At 42.4% G+C, this 16,554-nt stretch overlaps 1 protein-coding gene across 2 annotated transcripts in view; it reads left to right on the top strand.

Annotated features, from left to right (window-relative positions):
* Positions 1-805: 805 nt before the first annotated feature.
* LOC110949841 (inositol polyphosphate-5-phosphatase A) overlaps positions 806-16,554 on the top strand; it is a 173,579-nt gene continuing 157,830 nt past the window's right edge. For both annotated transcript variants that reach the window (XM_022192104.2, XM_022192106.2), the window contains exon 1: positions 806-1,313. In XM_022192104.2, the coding sequence (XP_022047796.1) occupies positions 1,236-1,313 (78 nt within the window). In that variant the 5' untranslated portion in view covers positions 806-1,235. The remainder of the gene's footprint in view (positions 1,314-16,554) is intronic.

Below are 16,554 nucleotides of genomic sequence, written 5' to 3'. Positions count from 1 at the left end.
AAAGTTCAAACTACAGAAGAGAAAACACACAAAGTTAGTAATGTGCAATGATGACTATAACTGTAGGAGGAAATGACAAGGACTGACACCTTAGACGGGATGAATAAGGTGAGAGGAAGAGGATGATCTACAATAGTGAGGCAGTCGACAAGACTAGAGCAGCTTCAGGAAGAACGAAAATCAAGGCGCAATACGTGAGCCTTTGACTAAGATTTGAAATTGCTAAGAGTGGGACAGAAGTGTTATGGTGACCCAAAAAAACCTGTCACCTTTGGTTTTGAGGCGTGAATGTGAGGCTGAGAGTAGTAACTGAGGATGACTTAAGAGACCCCAGGGCAGAAAGCAGAGACAACACATCTGTAATCCACTGTCTGCTATCTGTTTCTTAACAAATAGCACAAATCTCAACTAACTCAATTCTGTAATTAACTTGAAGCCAATGTAAGTGAGCCACAGCCTGATGTGCTGCTGCTTAGGAGCACTCTCAGCTGCATCCTGAACTAACTGTTGTTGAGTAATGTTGGGCTGTCCCAGGGGCTGTAAATGCACCCGACACTAAAGTGGAAGTGGCACAAACAAAAGCCAGTTATTTGATTTGAAAAGAAATTAAATTTGCAGTCATGGTTACGAACAACACCGGAGGAGAAAGTGAGAGAGAAACACGGTGGGTGTGGGATAGCCCCGTGCTGTCCGATAATGGACGCAGCGGTGTGAGCTGCAGGGCCACGGTGTTTACGGTGCACTGGCCCTTTAAGGCAGCGCCGTGTTTCCATTGGCGCGGTGACGTCATATCGCGGCGGCTCCAGCCTATCGTGTGAGCGGTGAAGGAGCTGGTCCTGGCGGAGCGTCCTGCTGTAAGGAGGGAGACTTCCACACTGCACAAAAAGCCAGGCGAGCGGTCGTCGCTGAAATGAACCAGAGCCCTCCAGCACTCGCCATGGATTAAAAACGGAAACTTTTACGATGGCTCTGAACGTGAAAAAGTAGCCCGAGAAGCTAACCACCGCCACCGCCGGACCCTCTACTGCAAAGCAACTCCTGGTAGATGCACAGCCACCGCTGAAAAAAATATGCTCCAGCCAAGCCGCCTCAACCCCGGCTTCAAATTCCCCGTGTTTTAACCAGTTTCGTGAGACATTCGCTGGCCTTTCTTTTACATTTACGTTTGTTTCTTTTAACGTTTTTACCTTTAAAGTCCGCTGTACAAGTCCCCGACCCACCTGCGAGAGAGAATTATGGCAGGGAAGCTGACAGCAGCGCAAGGCACTGGGATACTGCTGGTTACAGCCAACGTTGGATCCCTGTTCGAGGATGTGAGTTTGTCCACTGATAAACTGTCTGTCACCGCTATGTCCTCACACCACTGCTGTGTTTTCTCTCATACGGTCCACTCCGTCTTCATGCTATGCTACACACCGTCTCAGCTGGTCACGACTCGTGTGCCAGGTCGTCTAAAGAGCTCCTGTAAACACATGGGCCTGTGAGAGCCACAACACACATGCTGCCTCTGTCATTGGCTCTGTGCTCTACAGATGCACTGATCCACTTTTTCTTTAAGATCTCCTGCCTGTTCTGTGTGAGTGACAATGATAAGATGCCTATAACTTGTAGCCTGTCACTGCTGTAGTGTTGCCATGACCAGAGTAGTCATGATCCAGGTCATCAGAGTACATGTTAGGCTGCTTGTGTGCATCACAGCAGGTCAACCCAAACATATGCATGTTATATGAGGTTTGTGAGATTTCTTGGAAACATATTGCTGAAATTGCTCTCTTGCCCTCTGCTAAATAACAAATGGAGTATTTTGTTTCCCTCCGCATCACTGGAGCTACCTCTTGCGTACATCCCCATCAGGCTTGCTGATGTTTTACACCTTGTTCATTCATAGCCGTCTGTTCTGCTGCATCTCAATGAACAAAACTTCATAGAGACAACACTGCCAGCATCACCAGCATCCTAACACAAAGCAGTGCTCCTTTTTTCATTCTAGATACAGCCACATGCTGGCTATAATATGGAAAGCAAAAGCATGCTCTGTGTGGAAATGGGTGTGTCAGGTCTCTTAAGGAATGTCCCTGTAAGTTTAGTGATATCTCTGGCTGTTGTCGTGTATTTGTCTTACCTTTGCCTGCATAGGATTGCAGCTTGGCACCCGATGGCACCAAATTATAGTGGGAAGTGTAACTGTTACAATTAAATGCTTCAACTTCAAACACTTTGTGTCGCTTTCAGTGTTGTGTCAATAGAGTCCCCCCACTTCCTCCTCTCACCCGTGTGAAGTGCTGATCCCAAACATGAGGGAAGAGCCGTCTCCCTCACTCGAGTAAGCCTATAAATAGCCTGCCTCTCACAAGCACCACGCTTTGGGTGTCTTGTGGATTTTTTTTTCTCCCCCTCCACCAGACTTCCAACAGACTGAGCCAAAATTCACATTCAAGAATGTTTCCTACCATGGGTGTGTGTGCTGGTCATGTATAAGGCAGAGTACAGTTGGCACCCCTTATAATGAATCTGTAGGTTGAATGAAGTCTTTGTGGACGGTTTTTAATGCCATTTCCACTTTTAGGCCTGTTGTGTGTCAGGCAGCACAGTCTGACGTTGATCCTCTACGCTAGAATGCAAAATGTATCCAACCCTTTAGAGTTTTATATTGAGATGGAAAGGATATCTTCTCGACACTTTGGTTTGCTACTTAGATTTAATGGCTGCAGGCTCTGTTGTTTACTACCATTACAAATGTAAACTCAACCCTAACAGCTTCATCATGGAGCCGTGGTGTGCTTGAACAAGGCATGCCACTCTGCAAGTATTGATTAAAGTCTTTAATGTAAAGCATACGCAGATTGCTTTTCCGAGTGGACTGAATGTGAAGGACAAGAGGATAAAGAAAATAAGACGACTGTGGACAGATGGAAAGAAGTGATCAATGAGATCAGCTGATGTTGGCAGTTCTGTTTTATGTTTTGTGCTTGTGGGAAGCGGAGAGTTCATATGATTCGGCTGGAATCATGCAGATAAAATTTGTCAGGCTAACACATTTGTTTTAAATGAAACCGCTCATCCTGTCAAAGCTGTGTTAGTGCTTTGGATTTACGAAGTAAGGCTGTGCGCAGATTGAAAGCAGAAATGCCACAGTCGTCCTTTTGCAACTGAAAAGCTGAATTTGTAAAAAGGAAAACGTATTCTTTTACCATTTAATAAATTGCACTGCCACGGTGTTGCGGCTAATTCATGATTTTCTTCAGAAGCGTACAGTGAGTGCACACACATGTGGCTCTGTTCTTACCATAATAGGTACATTTTGACCGGCCCTTACACTACCGTTCAAAAGTTTGGGGTCATGTTTTCCATAAAAATTCATACTTTTATTCATGTGTTGACATAATTGCACAAGGGTTTTTTAATCATCAATTATCCATTCAACACGATTAGCTAACACAATGTAGCATTAGAACACAGGAGTGATGGTTGCTGGAAATGTTCCTCTGTACCCCTCTGGAGATAGTCCATTAAAAAAATCAGTTTCCAGCTAAAATAGTCATTTACCACATTAGTCATATCGAGACTGTATTTCTGATTGTTTTCTTCATTGAAAAAAAAAACTGCTTTTCTTTCCAAACCAAGGACATTTCTAAGTGACCCCAAACTTTAGAATGGTAGTGCATACGGAACACAGACAAACACACAGGACTCCCATGGGTGCTTCTGAAAGGCCGACTGTGACTTTGCACTGTCTACAGGACGTAACAGCTGGCTGTAGCACTGTGTCAATGTGATTATTCCTGAAGTGTGCTGAGCACAGCGGGCGCCCACAGCACAGGATTTCTGGAGAATTTAAAACTTCCCACTGAGTTTGAACACTGCTGATGGAAAGTGTGTACGAATCAAAGCACCTCTAAAGTTCAGCAGCAACCGCTTCAATGGCAACTCTTTTAGTAGTTTACTGTACAGGTGTGGATGATGGAGAATCTCCCCGTACTTGAACAAACATTTGCTTTAAGCACCATTTGTTTTCCTGGTGTGTGCGCAGTCAGCACTTGCTGTGCATACAGTCTGCACAGTCTTAAATTTCGGGCTGCACACGGATATCCGCAGAGGAGTCTGTGTGGGCTCTAGGTGGATGACGAAATAATGTCCCACGGATCCTTGTGGACACATGGGCTGCATGAATTGGCTATTAGGTGGCACATTTTTTTTGTATTGTTGTGAGTCAGTTTGCTGTTTTCATAGGACTAACTCATCTCTGCTTCTGCCACTCATTGTTTTGTCATATTGCCATTTATTTATTTTTTTTGCCTTTTTAGCCTTTTTTATTATATAGGAGAGAGACGGAGAGAGAGAGAGATGGGAAGCATGGGAGAAGAGTGGGGGAAGGACATGCAGCAAATGGTCGTGGGTTGGACTCGGACACATGGCCACGGCGTCGGGGACTATAGTCTCTGTTTATTTGTTGACCACTCAACCATTTGAGCCACTGGGGTGGGCCGTATTGCCTTTTTTATTGATTAATCAGACAAGTATTTTTCAGATTGTATGATTAATCTTTTTGTCCATACTGTGACGGATTACTAAAAAGGGCGCACTGCCGTTTTCCACAGAACAATGTCTTCAAATATCCAAAACACAACCAATAAGGTGCTGTAATGCGGTGTGTTATATTGGACTAGCTGTTATTTAGACTCTGCAGCATGGTTGAGTGGGTGGCACTTCTACAGGAGGTATAGTCTGCTAAATGTAAAGCTGGACTTACCTATTTCACACCGCCTGTGATGTGTCAACTATTGCAGAAAAATTACCTTACAGTCTATAAGAACAATGGATGGCTTAAGGTTCGCAGTAGGTTTGTAATGTAGAACTCGCTGTTTGTATATTTTAATTACACTTCTGAGACATGCTGCTGACGGTCTGCTGGGTGGCCACTGCCCACCCTCTTCGTTTGGGTCTCTTCCTCACATTGTCACCCGTTACTTGTTCATGTGGACGACAATTCTCATTATCAGTTATTGTTTTGAATAAAGCAAAAGCCAGTCATCCTCAGGCTCCAACCATTTTCCATTGTTGGCCCTCTGAGCCATCATCTGTGAGCCTAATTATGAGAGCAAACACTGTCTTCTCCTGACCGTCAAGATTCAGCCTTTATTTGTCTTTTGTTCGGTGCCACATGGTCATTTTTGTGTTTCTAAGGTAAAAGGTCTGTTTGCCTTGCCTTTGCTGTAAGTTAACTCATTACAGCAAACGTGGCAATGCAATGTTTTAACTTGGTTAAAGTAGAGCAGCAAGAAACCACTTAGTAGCTGTCGGGTATCAGTGCTGTTGACAGTGCTGTACATTTGAATCAAAACACACAGCGCGACACTTAAATGAATTTTTCTTTCTGCTTCAGATGTATTCATTCCCTCCAGTTGTGCCCTAATCCCATTCCTTACGGCTTCACTCTGTTGCAGTGATTTTTCATGCAAAGCTGTTGCTAGATGGTGCAGTATCGAGGCTCCTGTCCCCTTTACCTGCTTGCTTACTTTGTAGCAAATTTGCTTAATGTTTCTCAACCAAATAATGAGACATGCTGACCTTGAGCATATTCATTTGCTGCCGGATGTTGAAGCTATCACATGAATTATAAAGGCTCTCTCCTCCCCAGGCTTGATTTTATAAACAGTTTCCATCCTGAAGACACAGCGGTGAAGCACTGCAGGGATCCCATGGGTCCTGCTGGATTCCTGAGCCAGAGTCACCCTGTGGTTCATAATTAAACATAGATGAGGCCGATTAATGACACTGTCATGTCAGCTAATGGCCTCAATGGTAAAAACAGGCTAAAGGAGAGCTGATATACTGAATATATGGATGAAAGAATATATGATGTTAGTTTTCTGAGCCAGGTGTTGCACTAACCCGAAGAATCGACTGAAGTTAATGATGAAGGAGTCTGAGCTTAACTCTAATTGGACTGTCGTGTTAGGAGAGGTCTGGAGTGTTTTTTTTTCCTTATTGGTTTGTTTGAACAGGTGGATACCAATGCTGGCTGGTCTTGGGTGTCACCAAATAACTGCACGGTGACGCCGGAGGCGTGAGTTCTGTTTTGAAGGAGGACGGAGGTATAGTTTGTGAAGCGTGAAGGTAATCTACTTTGTCAACATGCAAGTTACAGGATACGACTTTACAACAGAAAATGTGGATGTTTAAATTCATGCTTGAAAAACCTAACTTCACAAAATACTCAAGTGCTGAGACTCGTATTTGTATTTGGCTTACATGGCCTGAATGTCTGAGTAAATAAGCCAAAGCAGATTTGTCTGTCTTGCTTTACTTAAGTTGTTAGAACTGGATACCAGTTGATTAAACCTTAAACTAAATGGCAGCTACTGTGTGGCAGCATGTAAACAATCTTCAGCTGTCTGTAATGAAAGAATTTCAGACATTTCTTTTTAGTCACCTGGTCTCGTGCACACCTCACTGAAGCACTCGCTCCTGTTTTAACTGTAGCATGTTGTTCTGCTTTCCTGTCTTTTGGGCTCTGAGCTCTTCCAAAATGAGGCTGACCTACAGCTCAACGCTGTGCTGAGACACCGGGGCCGCTGTTAACTTGCTGGTCAGGCTGCCTCTTCTGTTTAGACTCAGTGCTGGTTTGCTTGCATTTCTGCTGCTTAAAACCAAGAAAAAGGAACAAAATAAACTCTTCCTCTGTGGTTCAGTGAAAACACACAGTAGGTGTGATTTGAGTGTCCTTAACCATTATTTGATCTCTGCTGGTAACTGAATCTGGCTCTCTGACAGTAATTGAGAGATCATATCATGACTTTTGGCGATTTTCCAGTGGAAAGCCCAGTTAGATTGAGCCAAAATGATTAAAGCCTGACGAACAGATGCCGACTGTTCTGCTCGCTTTCCTTGCTGAGGATGTAAGGCTGATGTCGTTGCTGTGCTCTTGAATATTTTGTGGATAGACTCCTCTCTGTTCATACTACCCTAATGACGCTCCCAACATTCTCGTCAAGTGCCTTCATTGCAGGAAACTCTGGCCACTGGCTGTGGTTTCATTTGATTACAACCACTCGGTTTTTGATTACATACACATCTCTTGTTTGCCAAGCCCAGATGACCATATGGTGATGCAATAAATTGCTATGAATAGCCCCCCTGGGTGGTTTGGTCTTCCAACTTATTTTTCATCATGTCTCTCTGCTTCTGACCCTCTTCTTTCCACTGTTGTCCGCTGACAGCTCATTAGCTCGGCCTATCGCAGCCCGGACCCCACTATCTTGGCATGTTTACAGCACCGAAAATGGAACAGAGCTGGACGAAATACCTGGCTTACTGCATCCTCAAACATAGAAGCTTGTGTACATATCTGCCAGTATTTTCAAAGACTATTACACCCTAAGTATTTGTGTGGTTTCTGAATGGTCTTTGTCATTACTCAACATCTCAATAGCGGAAAGGAGCAGTGTGGTTACATTACATTTTCCTTTTGAGCATGTGAGCAGCCAGTACAGACCCCTGTAAATAAATATAGCTTTTAGTCACATGGTGGATGGTAGTGAATTCCCTCGCTGAATAATGTAGTTGAGCATTCATACTGAGTATTTTTAGTGTTGGCACTAGTAGTGCAAATGTGTGACTCCAGACATAGCAGAGTGTTAATACGAGGTTGCAATGGAGGAAGCTAACAATGCCAGTATGGATTCATTCTTAATATGATGTCTTTACTCTATGTCCAGCTCCTCATGTTTTCCCATTTTTGTATTTTCCTGAGTTGAGGTTTTCTACAGAAGAGCTCAACAGCTGAAACTGTGACTAAATACTTCATCTGACAGCTCGATTTTTGCCTTTCTTCCTCTGCCAAAGTCTGTTCCAGTGTGTTGCTTCAGGAGTGGAAAAGTTTATGAAAGAAAGATCAGATGATGCTATTTTGGTGTTCTCCTTGCTCTGCCCTCCTCCATCCTGTCATAACACGGAATTAGAATTTCAAAAGGGAAAGATGATAGAAAGAGCTGGAAGTTGCCACCAGCAGAAAACTCAGAATTGTTTTTTGTAGGTAGAACATATTTCTCACTATATGCAGCATTCTACAGAAGGAAATGCATATCTAATAATGACTAATATATGTTTAAAAGTATACGAGGCATTTTACTGTTAGAAATGCACTATGGCAACGTCTTAATTGTCTATTCACAGAAAAAAAACCTGAATAAATTTGTATTTCATTTGCTTGTCGGCAAAAATATGCCTCAGTCTGTAACCTTAAGAACACTGCGACAATTGGAGATGGTAAGAAGGCGATAGATGGTACAAAATTCAGTGATATTGCAGAATTATTAGCAGTATGTGTGTTAGATTGACAAGCTGTAGTGAAAGCTTTCATTTAAAAACAACACCTCTGTGGAAATCAGAATATAAGAATGTTTTAATGACTGTGACGAGAATGTTGCAGTCTGCTGTCAGCACCACATAGTAAAAAGTCTGTTGTATATTTATCCCGTCATATGCTTCTGCGTGTAGATCAGTTAGCATTAAGCTTCATTTTGGAGTTGGAAAGATGTTGCTGCAGCAGACTGAGATGGTGTACAGGTCTTAAAGTGAAGTCCTGCAGCTGGAGGCTACTTTGCACAGAGTCGAGCCTCCCCCATCTGCTCCAGCATGTCACTAGAGGGTGAAAGTTGAGGCTCTCAAGGATATTTTTGTCTTCGTTTTAAAAGCAGTGAACCCCATTGTCTGCATCACGTAGCCTTCTGGGGTTTTTCTTTATTTCTTCACACAGCCGGTCCTTTTCATGATGGAAGGCTCACTAACCTCTGCGACTTGTTAGGAGTGATCGCTGTTGCAGCTGGACGTCAGTCAGCAGGTTGGCTTTAGCGTAAATCGGCTCGATGTAACTACTGACATTAGCCATTTCGCAAAGTTCTTATTTTTAGTATTCGTCTGAATTTATGTTTGAGAAACCACAAGATTTGAAAAATACTACTCCACAGAGTAGTAGTTATGGGAATTCTGGACTTACTGCTGGCCTAATTGTGGGAAACTATTATAGCTGATTAGCTGTGTTGGCCTCTTCAGTTGCACTCCTGCGTCAGAGAATAAACTGATCTACAGAAGAATTTTGCCCATGGTTTTGACACAGGAGTCAATGCCTGCGCTGTTTTTCTACATTATGTACCGTGGTATCGGCTGCATAGTGGATTGGTGGTTAGCATTGTCACCCCACTGCTTGAAGAAGGTTTGGGATCTTTCTGCATCGAGTTTGCATCTTCTCCTTGTGCATGCGTGGGTTTTCTCACAGTCCAAAAACATGCTGAGGTTTACTGGTTATTCTAAATTGTCCGTAGGTGTGAATGTGAGTGTGATTGTCTGTCTCTATATGTAGTCCTGTGATAGACTGGGTGTCCTCTGCCTTCACCTATAGTCAGCTGGGTTAGACTCCAGCCCCCCCAAAACTAATGAGGATTAAGTAGTGTATAGATAATGAATGAATATACTGTGGTAAGAAAACACCTTAGTAACTATGGCATTGATTTAACTCACCAACTGCAAGATGCAGCCGTGGCCAAAGTAGTGCAGTCTGGTCCACTTGTTCAGCAGCCTTCAACATGTTCACTGTGCTGTCTGATGTTACACAGACCTGACTTCTGTCATCAAGGCCGCAAAACGGCCAACACTTCTCTGTCCCGCTGTGATATTCTCACTATAACTGTCCGGAAAAAATGCCGTTTGCAAACAGGCAGCTTATCAGGTGAAGTACCTCATTCATTCAAGACTTAGAGAGCTCAGTTTCAACTTTTGTCTTGCAGCTTTCATACCGGGCTGGGATGGCAACTTGTGAAAAATAGATTTGTGATGATATTGTGCACCTCTTGTTAAGTGACTGGATCATGCTTTGAGAACCCTCTTTGGTAACTGTGTTTATTGGTACCATGTCTTTCACAAGCAGAAAAGTCATCGCATCAATGATTCTCTGTGCTGTTTGTAACCTTTCTCAGATGATGTAACACTGACAGTTTATTGCTTTGGATACTGTTCAGGTCTGACTTTGCACTGTCACATAGAGGTTTGTTGTGCTGATTTTAATCAGCCATGTTGCCTAGTGTATTGGTAGTAGTTACAAAACATTGCCAACAGACTGCCTGTTTTTGGTCAACATCATCCTATCTATTGCTGAAATATTTCCATGTGAGTGATGTTGCATTTCTTTTTGCCACCAGATCTTCTTTTTTGGTATTTACAGTGCCTTGCGAAAGTATTCGGCCCCCTTGAACTTTTCAACCTTTCGCCACATTTCAGGCTTCAAACATAAAGATATAAAATTTTAATTTTTTGTCAAGAATCAACAGCAATTGGGACACAATCGTGAAGTGGAATGAAATTTATTGGATATTTTATACTTTTTTAACAAATAAAAAACTGAAAAGTGGGGCCTGCAATATTATTCGGCCCCTTTACTTTCAGTGCAGCAAACTCACTCCAGAAGTTCAGTGAGGATCTCTGAATGATCCAATGTTGTCCTAAATGACTGATGATGATAAATAGAATCCACCTGTGTGTAATCAAGTCTCCTTATAAATGCACCTGCTCTGTGATAGTCTCAGGGTTCTGTTTAAAGTGCAGAGAGCATCATGAAGACCAAGGAACACACCAGGCAGGTCCGAGATACTGTTGTGGAGAAGTTTAAAGCCGGATTTGGATGAAAAAGATTTCCCAAGCTTTAAACATCTCAAGGAGCACTGTGCAAGCAATCATATTGAAACGGAAGGAGTATCAGACCACCGCAAATCTACCAAGACCCGGCCATCCCTCTAAACTTTCACCTCGAACAAGGAGAAGACTGATCAGAGATGCAGCCAAGAGGCCCATGATCACTCTGGATGAACTGCAGAGATCTACAGCTGAGGTGGGAGAGTCTGTCCATAGGACAACAATCAGTCGTACACTGCACAAATCTGGCCTTTATGGAAGAGTGGCAAGAAGAAAGCCATTTCTCAAAGATATCCATAAAAAGTCTCGTTTAAAGTTTGCCACAAGCCACCTGGGAGACACACCAAACATGTGGAAGAAGGTGCTCTGGTCAGATGAAACCAAAATCGAACTTTTTGGCCACAATGCAAAACGATATGTTTGGCGTAAAAGCAACACAGCTCATCACCCTGAACACACCATCCCCACTGTCAAACATGGTGGTGGCAGCCTCATGGTTTGGGCCTGCTTTTCTTCAGCAGGGACAGGGAAGATGGTTAAAATTGATGGGAAGATGAATTGAGCCAAATACAGGACCATTCTGGAAGAAAACCTGTTGGAGTCTGCAAAAGACCTGGGACGGAGATTTATCTTCCAACAGGACAATGATCCAAAACGTAAAGCCAAATCTACAATGGATTGGTTCACAAATAAATGTATCCAGGTGTTAGAATGGCCAAGTCAAAGTCCAGACCTGAATCCAATCGAGAATCTGTGGGCAGAGCTGAAGACTGCTGTTCACAAACGCTCTCCATCCAACCTCACTGAGCTCGAGCTGTTTTGCAAGGAAGAATGGGCAAGAATTTCAGTCTCTCGATGTGCAAAACTGATAGACATACCCCAAGCGACTTGCAGCTGTAATTGTAGCAAAAGGTGGCACTACAAAGTATTAATGCAAAGGGGCCGAATAATATTGCACACCCCACTTTTCAGGTTTTTATTTGTTAAAAAAGTTTAAAATATCCAATAAATTTCTTTCAACTTCATGATTGTGTCCCAATTGTTGTTGATTCTTGACAAAAAAATTAAAATTTTATATCTTTATGTTTGAAGCCTGAAATGTGGCGAAAGGTTGAAAAGTTCAAGGGGGCCGAATACTTTCACAAGGCACTGTATCTCCTGTTCCTCTCTCCTTTTGCTGTGTACAGGTGCAGCCTGGAAAAAAAAAAACTTGAGTATGTTTCCAAGGTTCACTAAATCAAAGTAATTTATGTTCTATCAGAGAGACTTCTGTTGTTGGTTAATCATGGAAGAAAGTTGTAGCGTGATGCGTTTGAGTTAATGTATCTCACTTCACATTGCACTGCACACAATGTGACGTAGACGCTGAAACAATATATCATGTATTAGGTACAGCTAGCTGAAGGTAATGTAGTTTATGGGGCTGTTATACTGACAAATGTTTTTACTCTTTTTTTCCACCACATTTATATCAGTGTCTTCTCAGAATGATGCATCCCAGTGTTGAGGTGACCTAGTTTACTGCGCATGATGGCCCTTTATAGTATGCCATTGCTTCATTGTTCTCCTTTGTCAAGTTGCTCTCTGACTTGACACAAATTGCTTGAGTTGTGACATGTTGCTGTTTTTGAGCTGTTGATTTGGTTGCTTGCATTTTCCAAAACAAAACGGAACTGAGGTCATACTGTAGATGTTCCGTGTGATTCATTTTCGAATCCTTATCCAAATTAGGAAGTTCCAGAGTTCCCAGCCTAAGAACAACCTTATGTTTTGTGTTAAAATTAGAGCTGCGGTTTGTCTTCTAAAGCAGTTTCAGGCCTGGCAGTGGATTAGTGAAGGTAGATCATTGTATCCCTGCACCTACTGTTTGTATGCATCTCCTTGTCTTATCAGGCTGTTTTTCTGAGCTGTATCTCCCAGATGCTGAGTCAGGTCACCGTGGCCCAGGACACAAGAGGAGTCCTTCAGGTCCAAACAGCAGAGGTGTGTAGATGATCGTATTGCTGATAAGAAGAATGATCTGTCCCCACCCAACTGGCCTCAGCTGTTGTTCTCACCAGGCAAAATAAGCAGTCGCTCCCTGAACCAGTCAAGAGAGTTTATAATTGGGGTCCCTGTGGGGAAACGATGCATCACAGGGATATATATGTGAATCCAGATATCAACTCTCAGCAAAATATAACATAAGACAGGGAGTTTACTGTGGCTGCACATTGCCAACTTTCTCCAGAGTTCATTGACCCCGCTCAGGAGGATTTGATAATGTGTGTGTGAGTGAGCAGAGCAGGACAATGAACAGCCAGGCCCCAATGGATCCAGATAAGGAACTGGGATAAGGGTGGGAGTGTCGACGCAGAGCAAGGGAAGTTTGGGTTCACTCCAAAAATCATAATTATCCAGGATGGGAAAGCCAGAGAGGAGACGGCCCCCTGCCCATCCCGCTGGTGAGGCCAAGGACTCATTCAGAAGATTCCCTGAAGAGACAACACTTCAGTCACTCTTAAACTCCACATGCAGCAGCACAAACAAATAGATGATTTTCTTTGGTCGGTTCAATCTGAGGCTTTTATTTTTTGTCACCTTGGGAGTTTCCTTTCAGTGCAAGAGCTGGACTGTTAAACCAGCCACAGTATTTAACAAAGCTTGTTAATCTGAGAAGCCAAAGAAGGGAGGCTTTTAAAAGCACTAAATTCTTTATTATGCCTATGATTTAATTTACGGCTTTCTGGCACTCGCTGTTTCCTTCAAAGCGTACTGTGGTGTCAGTCTTAGTTTCACAGACCTTGTGACCACATAAAATGTCAAACATTTCCGAGCCAGGTGGTTCAGTACTGGAGGGTTACAAAACTGGGTTACAGAAACCAGTTTCTGACTTTTACATACATCAATACGAAATCAGGTTATTAGAGCAAACAGGTTAAAGCGAAATGCTCTGTGCCGTTAAACATGCACGTTAGATTCATTATTTTTGGTCATTTTAATCAAAAATGTGCTGCTTCCTGGTTTGCAAACATGAAGCTTTTTCCCATACAAGGTCTTCAGCTGAACACAGGGGGGTTGTGGACTGTTGGACAGAAAAAGAGATTTCAAAATGTTAACTTTGGCCTTTTTCTGACTTTTTATAGACAGACACTGAATCGATTAATCAAAAAAAATCATCTACAGATTCAGCAGCAATGAAAAGAATTAGTGTTTGCAACCCAACCTGATTTTCCAGGAGGAGTTGCCTGAGCGAGGTCTCAGCGTCTCTGCACCCAGCAGGATTACCAAACTGTCTCCATGTCTGGACGTGCCTGACTGATAAGTTATTGTGGTGGAAGATGTGAGCTGTGCGCTTAGTTAATGTGAATTTTATTCCTTTTTATCAGTAGAGGCGGTTAGAACTAAAAGCTGGATCTTATCAAAGTTTGTATGTACAGTTATAGTGATACACATCTGTTACCGTAGCTTGGTGTCTGATTGAGCACTTAAGTTTAGATTGCTATCTGTCAGTATCTGTCTTCGGCATAGATAAAACACAACCTTAATCTTAAAGGTGTGGTTCATCCAAGTTAAAAAATCTCTCTTGCGTGTAGGGACAGCTAATGATAGAGATAGCGTCGACTTTACTTGCTGGGCTTTTGAGATAATTGTCTAATAGGGATGAAGAAGAATGGAATTTTCCTTGCACACGCTGAAGTCAAATCTGTAAACACCAACGGTAAATGATCTTGAAGTGGATGAACTGACTGCCAGATGTTTCTAAAAGCTTTTATTTAGAAATATGAATGAAAAAATTCTCATGTTTTGATGATTGTATGCTCCCTCATGTAGAGGGAAAAGGAGTTGGGCCCAATTTGAGAACACCAATGCTAACATGCATGAGGCCTAAAAACATTAAGCATTAGGAAAGGAAGGTAATGAAAGTGTTTTCCTCCTGCCATTAGATGTCGTAAGGGCAAAGGTCAGACAAAAGGAAAATTCAAACCTGAACTCTGTCCTAAAGCCAATTGTAAAATGCACTGGCATGTTTCCTTTTAAATAATTTCCGAAATGGCACCAATTAGAGCCACAAACTGTAAAAATAGAAGTGTTTTCAACTTTTGTTCATTCCTTGATTGCAGTTGAAAAAAGTATTCCTTATTGGAATATTCCCTCCAAATGACTTAATGACTCATTTTAACGTCCTCAAAGCACCAGATCCTGTGAAAAAGATACAAATTTTATGCTCCATTTACCAAACTAAGGACCCATGACAGGTACTGTTTAGCTGAACTGTATTTACGCAGAGTAGACAGAAAACAATCGATAAAGTAAATGCAGCCATTGTTCAAAACCTTATACAGAGGAGCAAGTTGCTTAAAGATGCATTCAGCATGGTGAAAGGAGCAACTAAAATGCCCAGAACCTGCTTAGGATTCAGAGGGTTAAGTTGATGTTTGATTTTAGAAAAGTTAGCATCTTGTCTCGCATGTCGTGTTATTACTACATTACATTTGATACTATGTTGTTTCAGATGCGAACCAAAAAACTTTTAATACCAGCACACATGGACTTGAGTGAAGTCTCTTCTCAAACTGCTCTTTGTAGTTTGTTTGATATTTGACGAGAATAGTGACGTTTTTCCTCTGTTCACGTATTGATGTGGTCGGAAAGTTCACAGCTTCTTGCTTACTTCTTACTGAATGATTAAGCCCTCTGCTTTAGGGAGACCATGTGGGTTTAGCTGCAGCTCGGATCTTCTATGGACAGTAAGAATAAACCCGTGTTTTGAGCTGCATTTGTTTCCGAGGGTTGGAAAATGTTGTATAAACTATACAACCGAAAGCGATTTATGTTTTTACCAGCGTGTCATGAACCTGTTGGTATTTATACCTAGAATTGTGTGCACAGTTTATGTTCAGTCTTTTAGCTTGCGTCAGCGGCGTGTATCAAAGGAATTTGGCTCAGTTTCATCTTGTAAATCCAAAGTGTGTGTTTTACAGAGCTCGCTTAGCAACAGCAGGCCTTCTCTCCACTTACGTTTTATCTATGATCCATATCCACTTCACTTGCAGAGAAGTTCTACACTCACTTTCTGTTTTTGTTATAGTCACACACTGACATCAAGACAGGCCCATGCTTTTCTCTGTCCTGCTGTGTTTTCTCTCAGCAGTTATGTCTGCTGCGGGAGACGCACAAACTGAATGATTGCAGAAGAGCTCATACCTCTTCTGTCACCACAGAAGCCAACCTTCTGAAATATAAGAGCTGTGGCTCGCAGCCTGCTTGTGCTGTGGCAAAAAGCAGGAGCTGAAGTTGCCTTGTCCTCCCTACTCTGCTCCATGTTACACCAAGCAGTTCTTATCACCAGCAGCCACAGGCTTAGATTTAAAAAAGGGATGCATAAAATTGTATATTGGACACAGACATCACATGTCTTCACAGTTTGGATAGGACTGGAAGGGACAGCTCTGAGGATTTTTTTTTAGATTTTCTCATAGGCTCAGCAGCACTTCACTTTTCACTCTACGATGGCCCTAATGTCAAAATAATTTGAATAATTTGATGTTGGTGCTTCTTGATTCTAATTTAACATTTTGGCAGCGTGCTTTCTTATTTCTGTAATCTGAATATCAAGCTAAAGCTACAACACAATTAGCTTAGCATTAAGGCTAGAAATTGAGACAAGCCGCAGTCCGTCGCAAAAATAAGAAAATATACCATGTTCACACTAGACTTCATTATGTATGAAAACAGAGCATTTGAATTTGAATTCATTTGAATGAGGCCGGCATGGCAGGTCAGCAGAAAGCCTGAGTAAAATACATGCAGGGTCATCTGGCAAAAAAATTGACCCACAGCTTTTGCCACCATGCAACACAGTGTCATGTAGCAAAGCATTAAGTC

This window comes from Acanthochromis polyacanthus, chromosome 15, assembly GCF_021347895.1.
Source record: "Acanthochromis polyacanthus isolate Apoly-LR-REF ecotype Palm Island chromosome 15, KAUST_Apoly_ChrSc, whole genome shotgun sequence".
Classification (NCBI taxonomy): domain Eukaryota; kingdom Metazoa; phylum Chordata; class Actinopteri; family Pomacentridae; genus Acanthochromis; species Acanthochromis polyacanthus.
This window is presented reverse-complemented; position numbering and strand designations above follow the sequence as displayed.